The sequence below is a fragment of the Lupinus angustifolius genome, chromosome LG02 (genome assembly GCF_001865875.1).
Source record: "Lupinus angustifolius cultivar Tanjil chromosome LG02, LupAngTanjil_v1.0, whole genome shotgun sequence".
Classification (NCBI taxonomy): Eukaryota; Viridiplantae; Streptophyta; class Magnoliopsida; order Fabales; family Fabaceae; genus Lupinus; species Lupinus angustifolius.
The window spans coordinates 3,502,488-3,513,792 of NC_032010.1; the positions used below are offsets into that span (position 1 = coordinate 3,502,488).

Below are 11,305 nucleotides of genomic sequence, written 5' to 3' on the forward strand. Positions count from 1 at the left end.
TGTGACATTGTTGCTTTAATTTTCGGTAAATGGTAGGTTCATATATGTGCCTGCTCCTCATACTAGTCAAGCTCTTAGTGAGTGCTTGTATGATTGCCTATTGGATTGGAACCTAGATAGAAAGTTCTCTACTCTGACCGTTGATAATTGCACTACAAATGATAAAATGATTGAGTGCATGTTGTGTAAGATTTCACCTAGATCGTTTATTTTGGAATTGTCGGAGAGCCTTGCCAGCCGATTTAAAGATATAATCTTTATGCTCCTCACCAACATCAAAAATGCTCTGAAAACACATACATTAACTATATTGCATGAAAACACATGCATATACATACATTGCATGAAAACATAACACATATACGTACAATGCATGAAAACATAAAAACTGAAAAATAAACTTATTGTTATTTTATTCCAAATGCTTTCATTCATGGCATTCCCTACATCACTCCATTTGCTGAATGTTAGCTTCATATTCTGCCTAATTACAACCCCAATGTAGCTAACCAATGAATTTCCATCCTTCGAGTTTAATGGTTGGCCTTTAGAGTTCCATTGAACTTATATCTTCACATCCTTACTTCTTGACCGAATGACATTCTTCATGGAAGTCATTTCACGTGGAGTTCGTTTCCGAACAATGATTTGCTTGTCTTGTGGAGTCGGTGTAGCTTTCTCACCACTGTGAGAACCATGATCACCACTTTGGGAAGTCATTGATGAAGTTTTTTGAGGTTTCTAAGAGTATGAGGATTTCTTTTCGATTAAGTTTGAGAGCATAGAGAGAGCTGATTCATGTTTTAGATATTTAAACTGTAGCAACCATTTAACAGCGCATATTAAAGATAGCATTGTTGTATTGACATCTTTAACAATGCATATTAACGATAACATTATTGTATTGACATCTTCAATAACACTTCATAAGGGTTGCGCTATTGTTATGTATCTAGCTGTTTGCTACTCATTTTCATGAACACATCAACAACGTTGTTAAATATAATCTAATTGACAACACTATCTCAATTATGTGTTGCTGAATAGAATATATTGACAACCTTATATTAATTATGCGTTGTTAAACTGAACTCATTTTCCAAATTAACAGCGTATTCGTAATTATGCGCTCTTAAATTAACATTTTATATTACGAGTCACAATATATGCAACATGAATATAAGTTAATAATTAACATGAAGTTCTCATTTAGTATATTACTATATTATTGTTGTGTTTATTAATATGAAACTGCAAAAATATTAAACATTAAGTTTTGTTAATTTTTTTTTTGTGTTTATTAAGTTTTGTTAATTTATTTATTGTGTTTATTAATATGGAACTGCAAAAATATTAAAGAAAATAACCATTCAAATAAATAACAAAAAAATTGAAATTAACATACAAAATAATTGTTCATTTCTCATTCAAAGAGGCAAAATACATTATAATGAACTAAGTGATTTGGTAGATTACAATGAACAGAATGGAGAAAATTAATGAACTAAATAATTTACAAATTAATTCTTCATCTCGTACAAATCTTGTATAACAACCACTTTTCTTCTGAAATATGGACCCTTTTGGAAAATCAAAAGATGTTAAAGACCTTCTTGACAAGATTTCAATGAAGGAAATTAATGAACTGATCGAATGAGAGAAATAAATGAACTAAATAATTTAAAAATTAATTCTACATTTCACGCGAATCTTGTATAACTGTCACTTTCCTTCTGAATGTAGGTAAATCAATATGTTCCTCCAAACAATGTCGGTGTTATAAGCCAAAAACAATCAAAGAAAGGGAAAAGTAGATGCATGTAGTTTTTTGTATAATTATAGCTTAATTTTGATTGTTTGTAAATTGCATAATTTTGTTTGTTTGTAATTTGCATAACTTTTTTGTTTATAATTATGTACTCTACGAAAATATAATTGGCATGATATTCATTCTTTGTAGTTTGTATTGTATTGATGTTAATAAAACAAACTTCTGGTATGTATTTATGTATTTGTGATGTTGAGAATATATAAATGTATGTGTTGTTGAGAATGTATGTGCTGCTAATAAATATATATGCACATATCAATGTGTAAAAATCAACACTGAATTCTTGCGGAAGTCCTAACATGTGTTGGTGTACCCTATTTGACTATCCCTGAACATAACCATCAATTTACCCTATTTGACTATATTGGAGGCAGGGATAATCAAGAAATCATACCACTATATTACACACTCTTAGTAGAGCCTTGCACCTATAAAATGGTCATTAGTTCAATTCTCCAGTTGTCTTAATCTTTAGCGGCTAGACTTTTAAAAAAAATCAATTTTTTGGGTATTAGGATAGCTATGAAGATTTTAAACTATATTATTAGTTAGCATTGTTTTGGTGAAAGAGATGGTAATAAACCATTTTAATTTTACATTATGCAATTCCTCTTTATTTTTTTTACTTATAGAAGTGAAGGTTTTTTTTTTATGACTATAACGATTGGGTAAATTTTGTTTTAGAAAAACAGGTAAGAAGTTCTGTCATTTTAGCTTTGACATTTTCTTTTCCAAAAAATAAGAGAAAGTGATAGAATAATAAACTTAATATGGTTGAACAACGTTGTCCATCATTCTTTTTCAAAGAAAGTGCGGTGTTTCTAACGTTTTCTGTGATTGTTTCCAACGTTTCCCACACTTGTTTCCAACTATGAGAGGTAAAAAATTTACATTATAAATTCATTGTAATTTACTTTAAGAACATTCATCGTCTTCAAATAACTAAATAAGAAGAAATGACAAGTTTCAAAGCTTTTTGGGTTATTTCCTTTATAGCCTATGAAGCTTTCTTTGCCAAAGCCAACGATGCAAAGAGCCATGTGCCAGCATTGTATGTGTTTGGGGATTCAGGTTTAGATGCTGGAAATAATAACAATCTTAAAACACTAGCTAAGGCAAATGTAGCTCCCTACGGCATAGACTTCAATAATACATCTACTGGCAGATATACCAATGGCAAAACCTTCGCAGACCTTATTGGTAAGTATGATATTATACTCTACTCGGGGGCACTCTTACATAGAATTAGGGTTGATTATAACTAATAAAAACTCTAATTGTCACCATCACGTCCATTTTACTTTGAAAGCAATATTATGGTTTATTGAATTATTATTAATATTTTCTTTTTGGAGTATGTAGCTATTAAGTTGGGTTTACCATTTTCACCTCCATACTTGGGTGTCTCTGAATCTCAAAGATATCTAGTAACCGCAGGGGTCAATTATGCATCTGGTGCATGTGGAATCTTGAATGACACCAAATATGTAAGAGGAGAAATAAAATATTTTCAGCACATTGTTATTCATCTTGAAAATTTATAGTTGATTACTTTGTCTTAATTTTTCATGAAGGGGGAATGTTTGTCATTGGACAAACAAATTGAGTATTTCACCTCAACTGTGACGAAAGACCTTCCGAAACATTTTGAGAGTAAAGATAAACTAAATGACCACTTATCCAAATCCATATTTCTAATTGTTATTGGTTCCAATGATTATTCTCTCAATTATTTCCAACATGAAAACATGGAACCAGAAGAATTTGCAGATTACCTCCTCGGGCAACTAGCTTATAAAATAAAGGTGATTTTAAATTAAATACTCATGGACTAAACTTGATCATCTAATATTTCTTACTGGATATTTTATTTAATTTTTAATTTGCAGACAATATATGATCTAGGAGCACGAAAATTTGTGGTTGGTACTGCTAATCAACTTGGTTGTTCCCCTTCTCAATTTTGCAATGAAACTATAAATCGAAAGGTCAAGCCTTCCTCGGAAAAACTCCCAATTGTGATTCAAAAGTTGCAAAATCAACTCTCAGGTTCATCGTTTGTTTATGTCGACAGTTTCAACTTCTTCAATAGTATAAGAAATGCCCCAAAGGAATATGGTAAGTAGTAATTAAGTTGTTAAAATTTAAATTTCGTATGGGATTCATCTCTTGAATTTCGACCGCGCCTACTTATCTTTAATGTTGTTGATAATAGTTATTGATGTATAGGTTTCACAATTATGACTAAGCCTTGTTATCAAGAAGGAGTATCATTATGTGCCAACCGGACGGAATATTACTTTTGGGATAGACATGGGCACACCACTGAAGCTGCTATAAATATATATGCAAATGAGTGTTTTAGTGGGTCCAAATTATGCTTTCCAACGAATATTGAGAAATTAGCTTATTGTTGAGAGATTCTTGTAAAGAATAGAATAAGACACTTTGTTGATATATTTTTCAAGATTGCATTTGATTCAATTATTTCATCAAGATATACCATATTCTTTTATACGCAACATACTGTAAATGACATGTGATATCTTTACTCAGTGTAATATTCATTTTTGGAATAAAAAAACATTGAAGCTATTAATGTGGAACATCCCTAAACATGAATCAACTCAATCTATGAAACAAACCTTCATCATCCTGAAAAAGATGAGACTGGTCAAAGTGCCTCACCTACTAAGAGAACCAAAACCAACCTAGAAGATAGCACACATGATTGTCAACCAGGCCCAACAGTTAGAAAACCCAATAGAATTAGACAACCTCCTAGCTATCTACAAGATTTTCATTGCAATATAATCAATTGTAATGAGCCAAGAGAACCAAAGGGAATAACTCATCCTCTATCCTCTATACTATCCTATCACACATCTTCTTCCAATCACCTACATTACATTCTATCCATTACCACAAACAACGAACCTAAAACTTACACACAAGCCAAAGGTTCCAACCATTGGATTAAAGCAATGTTGGAAGATCTTAATGCACTTGAACTTAACCAAACTTGGGAAATAGTTGACCTCCCTACATATAAGAAGTACATTGGATGTAAGTGGGTTTATAAGATCAAATTAAAGTCTTATGGATCTATTGAGAGATACAAGGCTAAGTTAGTGGCACAAGGATTGAACCAAAGGGGGGGTGTTGATTTTCTTGAAACTTTTGCCCCTGTAGTTAAGTTAACTACAGTGAAAATCCTATTAGTTAATGTATCATCTATGAAATGAATTATACACCAATTAGATTTCAATAATGCCTTTTTGCCATCAAACCAATAAAATCTTTGTGCTTCAAAATTTCACATATCTTGATTTATTTAATATTTTTATAGCTCTCTAATATAGCAGCATTGAAAAACTAATATATTAAATTTTATTTGGATGACATAACGTTTGTTGTGATATATGTTTTTTTATATATAAAGGTGCTGATACACCCACAATATAAAAAGGAAACTAAGTTTCAGGGGATGACTAATTACATATTCTTAAATCTATAGTTGGGATGACCCTATCAATTTCTAGAATAATGATTTAGAATAAAATTAAAAATGGAATTCCACCAAGTGTAAGATTTAACAGATTTCCATATTTTGTTAATTTTTCTGCATAGGAGTTATCTTCCCTATAAATGTGTGAATACTTTGAATGTCATTGTGCACAACAAATTCTTGCATGGTAATCATGGAATGACAATTCAATACAAATATTAAAATTTTATCTTAATGTTTATTCATTTTCATTTCGAACTCTAATAAATAATAATTTTTAATCAAATAATGTTAATATACTTTGGCAACAAATTAAAATCAATTAAAGTATACAAAATTTTGAATAGAATCATATAAAAAACCAAAACTAACCTCTCAAAATGATATTAGAAAAAAGACCAGAAAGTATAGAACATTTTACGTACATGGATTCATCAATTTACATGCATCTTTATAATGTTGTTAAATTTTAAATTCAACACTTATTACCTTTTTTCTATTATTTATTAGTAAAAAATTAAGAGTGTAATATCTATGTATTGTCATTGTAAAGATTTATACATAATCACTATATCATACATCATTCATTTGGATTACTTTTTGAAAAGTTAATAATTATTAAATATGAATAGTTGATGATGCAATGACAATATATAAAATTCATACATTTTATATAGATACATTTTTCTAAAAAATGAATGTGTGAACTTTTAGATGAACTTTCGGAGGTGAAACTATTAATGTCCCATTATAATTTTCAAAAATCAAGAAAGTTAATATTTTTACTAATATGTGAAAGATAATAAATTATCTTATACTATAAGAAGATAAATTATTTTCTATAACCACTAAAATCATGACATGTATCATATTTAATTATTTTCTACAAAAAATGTTAAAACTAAGTAAAATATTACATATGTCGTATTTTTATTGAAGGGAGAAGATAAGTTATCATCTGGTATAAGAAGAGTCTCTATGTGTAATTAATATAGTTGACCTATGTAATTAAGATTCATTGTATACATTTAACCTACCTACCTAATATAAATATAGATCACTAGTCACAAAAAACTCTATGTTTCTATCCAATCAAATTATATCAAATAATTTTTATGATTTTTCTATTCAATGGAATGATACATTTTAATTGTTCTAGTATACCAATAGTGACAAAAACAAGATTAGAGTATCTCCATTCACCTAATAGAACTAAGAAGATATATATATGCACTATCAGTATAAAGATTTATAGATAGTCAATTTATCATCTACCATTCATTTGTATTACTTTTATTTAAGAGTCAATGATGATTAAATATGAATGATGGATGATGCAGTGATAATATAAAAAAAAACTCTTACATTGTCAATGCATGCATTAGTTTTATATTTTTATTTAATAATTAATACTAATATTGTATATAAGGCCTTACTCAAATATAGTTGCATTGAAAAAGTGATATATTACAATTTTATTTGGATGACAATGAAGTTTGTTGTGATATATGTTGGATAAGTAAGTTTTTTAAAATTATAATTTTAGTTGTGGAGAATGCTAATCATGGAATGACAATTTGTTGAAAGCGAGCTAGATGGTGATCTCTCTCGCCTGACAAGTTTTGTTTATTTATAAACGAAGTGGTTGAGTGATGACTGATGATTTTATTTTTTTATTCCCTTTTTATTTTTTTATTCCCTTTTTGGGTTCCTTTATTAAGTTAATCATAAAATTTCTTATGAAAGTTAATATCAAAAGAATAAAGTTAGTAATTAACCGTATCACTTCTTACGAAGGGCTAATCTCGCAATTGTACTACTTCTTTTGAATGATTGGTATAAAGAATAAATAAATTGCTAGATATAGAAAAATAAATGACTTAAAATAAATAAATTGTTAGATGTGGAAAAGTAAATGATTGAAAATAAATGACAGAAAGTAAATAAAGAAAATTAAAGAGTTAGTAGTTAGTTGTAAATTTAAATGACTGAATGTAAATAAAGAAAATAAAGAGATAGTTGTGTAAAATAAATTATAGAAATGTAAAAGTTAGATGATAGATGTATTTAGTAACAATCCATTGATTGAATTGCACTTTTTGCGTGCGGTGTATATTCACAAAGTTATAACCCATGAATTGATTTGTACTTTTGTGAATAGGTTATGTTTTCAACAAATAAATTTGTTGATATCACTTTACTATTTTACACTTGTAGTATAATATATGATTATGTCGAAGCACAAGGAATTGCCTGATAGAAATAATCATATAAACATATTATAGCACAAATAACAATTAACAACTTTTGTTTGAATGTTGTTTTTATTTTTGATGCATAAAATTATAATGACATGTAAACTAATATTTACAAATTCTTGAGGAGAAACTTTGGTTTGAAAGATGGAATTATTTCTCAACTTAAATAATTTTGAAATCTTCATGTAAGTTATGTGTTATACTCTGGTTAATTCCAAGCATCAAGTCTAAATCTTCCATCTAGTGTCCTAGTATGAGAAAGATGATTTTCAAACCTTGTAAAATACACTAGACAATAGTTAACTGCCACTCGTCAGAGAAGGCTGTCACACCCTACTTCAGGATTCGTTAACATTATTTAGCCTTGAATACAAGTTGCTTAAAATAGATGTTTTGGTATGGAAAGTGAACTAAGGTGCAGGTTATAATTTTTAGTTCACTTGTCAACACTTTAAGAAGAAGCATTCTTTTTGGATCTGTAAATCAATTTTAGGTGATCAAGCTAAAACCGCATTAAGAACTTCTTAAAGATTAAAAATAACCAGAATTCAAAAGAGGATACAAATGAAGGAAAGAAATAACATGACACCATAATGTAAATCAAAGTGTAGGAGCATTAGCCATCTATCCAATGATGAGATGTTTTTGGACCCAACTGAGATTACAAAATCAACTTTTGCATCTCATTTTCCAACTCCTTTCTCCTCTTCCATTCTAAGAGAAATTTACAATAAAACTACTCACCTAAAGAGAGCTTTGAATCGTGGCCCCAAGGATTACGAAGATGAGAGAATTCTAGAGAGAAGTGCATGGAGAGAACAAGTGAAGAATGAGAAGTATCTTTTGGTGTGGGAAAGGCCCTCCTATTTATAGGAGTTTCTGGCCACCGACAAGCCTGAGTTTTACACGCGCCAGGCTTGAGCAAACCCTTCAGCAGGGGTTTGCTCACTTTGGCCAAGTAGCTTGGTCAGCTGCTTGAGGCTGACTCACCAAAGCTATTGTGAGCTACATGACCAACTATTGTGAGCTACTTCTAAAAGGAATGTAGAGACTATGTCAAATGAGGTCATGCATGATGTATGTCTTGCTTGGTGGCTAAGTCAAGTTGACCAAGATGTCGAGTGTCCAAGCCAAGCGCCTATGTGGCCCATGTTGAGCTGCCTGCTAGAGCAAGTTGACCAATCCACTAAAAAAATGATCTACGGACAACATCGTTGTGGTAAAGGTCGTAATGCTAGAGGAATCATTATCCCATGCATAAAGGGGGAGGTCATATGTTTTGCCTCTTCCTCGGAGAAAGACGATCAAACAATTCCCAATCATGGTCCTTGCGGATCGGATCATCCATATCCATATAATATATAAAAAGAAACTCCAGATATTTCATATCTTTCTCTTTGAATGAGATCTCAATTCCAGTGATGGTTTCATTAGGTGGGTGCTTGATGTTGAGTTGGCTAGGTGCTTGTCCGATCTAGCCAGGTGTCTGGTTCCAAGTTGGGTGGTTTTGGTGCATGCTGAGCTGCCTAGTTGAGCAGGTTGACTCGTGTCAAGCTTGAATATGACCATGTCAAGCTTGTGTCTGACAAGGCCAAGTTGGTGTCATGTTGAGGCCACGTCCAGGCTGGGCGTGCACTAGGTGCACACCTAGCTACTCATTGAGTAGCATAATGTTTTTACTCCATGCTTAGACCAAACACTTAGCTTGCCATGTGTGCATCATTTCGCTTATGTGTGCATCATTTGGCTTATGTGTACACTTCTGTGCTTGATTATTCTATTGATTTTTTTTTCTTCTCTTGATTTCACCTACAACTTTATGCAAAGACAAGAAAAAGAGGTGGAAAAAATATATATAATCTAAACATGATAATTTATCTAAAAAGTGTTAATTAAGTTGGTATTCTAAGATTTGCTAGGATGAGTGTCATGAAAAGTATATGAAAATTATGTATTTTTGGCACTTATCGTAATTCAATATAAATATTAAAATTTTACCTTCAATGTTTATTCATTTTCATTTTGAACTCTAATAATTAATAATTTTTAATCAATTAATGATAATATATTTTGACTAGGAGTGTAAGCGGTTTCGATTTAAACCTTGAAACCGATGGAATCGAACCATAAAATGTGGTTCATTCGGCTTCGCGGTTCGGTTCAATTTTTTTTATTTGGAACCATTTAAGCCTGATTCACGATTTTGGAAATAATTTTTTTATATTTGGATGGTTAGGATTTAAATTTAGGAGACAAAATATGATTAAGAACTTAGGATTATTTATAATATAGGCAATAAATAAGAGGCAAATAGAAAAAATAAATTAGTAAGCAAACCTAAATATTTATTATCTCTATTTTCCATTAAGAATATAAAAAGAAAACTAAAAAAAAACTAGTGTACAATATGTCATTGTCCATAAATTAAATTAATAAAATAAATAAATTAAAGAACTAAAAGAAAATAAAGAAATAACTTAATGACATTACTGATAATGTGGAATAGTAAGTGTTATAATTAGACTAAAAAATTGGTACCAAGCTTATCATTCTTAAATTATTGTCCAAAATTTTATGGACTAAAATTTCGAATTTGTAGTGTGTTGAGTTGTTGAATTTGTTAAAATTAGAAGAGTTTTTGTAATTCAGTTTTCTGTTTTTAGAAACTTTCCCTTTATAGTTGTTAGTTAGTTGGTTGTTGCTATATAAGGAAAGTTGGTTGATGTATTTTGTATTCAATTCATATTGATAGATAATCAAGTTCTTCTTGCAATTTCCTTTACTCTTCAATCACTATCTCTTCTCTACCTTTCTTTCTCTCTGTTTTCATTCCATTTCTTCTTCTGCAACACGAATTGTTGCTGCAACAGTGGTATCTAGAGCCATCATTCCTTGATCTTGGAACTGTGGTAAGAAGGAAGAAGGAAGTTCACAAATGGCAAGCAATAGCGGATTCACAATGGTTCTACCAACTCTAAATGGAAAGAACTATGAAAGATGGCAAGTGCAAATGAAAGTTCTCTTTGGATATCAAGAAGTTCTTGATATTGTGCAAGATGGAATTCAAGCAGTGGAAGATGAAGCCACTGAAGTTCAGAGATCTCTTTTCAGGGAATGCACGAAGAGAGATTGCAAAGCTCTGGCAATGATTCATCAGTGTGTAGATGATTCTAATTTTGAGAAGATTGCACAATCCAGCACATCAAAAGAAGCTTGGGACATTCTTGGAAGATTATTCAATAAGAAGTTCACTAGCCAAGGCACTTTTCAGAAGAAGATGAGAGGCAAGTGGAAGGGTGAGAAGGATAGGGGTCATGAGGGTTCTAGACAAAAATCTGGTTCTAGTTCTTCACAAAGAATCAGTATGACTGATCAAGCAATGAAGAGGAACAAAAAGAAGACAGATAAGAAGAAGATTCAGTGTTTCAGGTGCAAGATTTTTGGCCACTATGCTTCTGAGTGCAGAAACAAATTTGTGAGTGGAGGAGGTGATGTTGAGGCTAAACTAGCCCAAGAAAATGAGTCTGATGAAGATCAAGTCCTCCTCATGGTAACAACAGAAAAGGACATCACCAAGGATGATTGTTGGTATCTAGACACAGGGTGCTCCAACCACATGACAGGCCACAAGGAGTGGTTTGTATCTCTGGATGAAACATCAAAAAGCAAAGTTAAGTTTGCAGATCACAGCTGCATTGAAGCTGAAGG

The 11,305-nt window shown here is 31.1% G+C and overlaps 1 protein-coding gene across 1 annotated transcript; it reads left to right on the top strand.

Annotated features, from left to right (window-relative positions):
- LOC109325953 (GDSL esterase/lipase At2g03980-like) lies at nt 2,710–4,248 on the top strand. The gene is made up of 5 exons (XM_019558588.1): nt 2,710–3,031; nt 3,194–3,318; nt 3,406–3,636; nt 3,721–3,949; nt 4,061–4,248. The coding sequence occupies exons 1-5, from the start codon at nt 2,788–2,790 to the stop codon at nt 4,246–4,248; spliced, it is 1,017 nt and encodes a 338-aa protein (XP_019414133.1). The 5' UTR covers nt 2,710–2,787.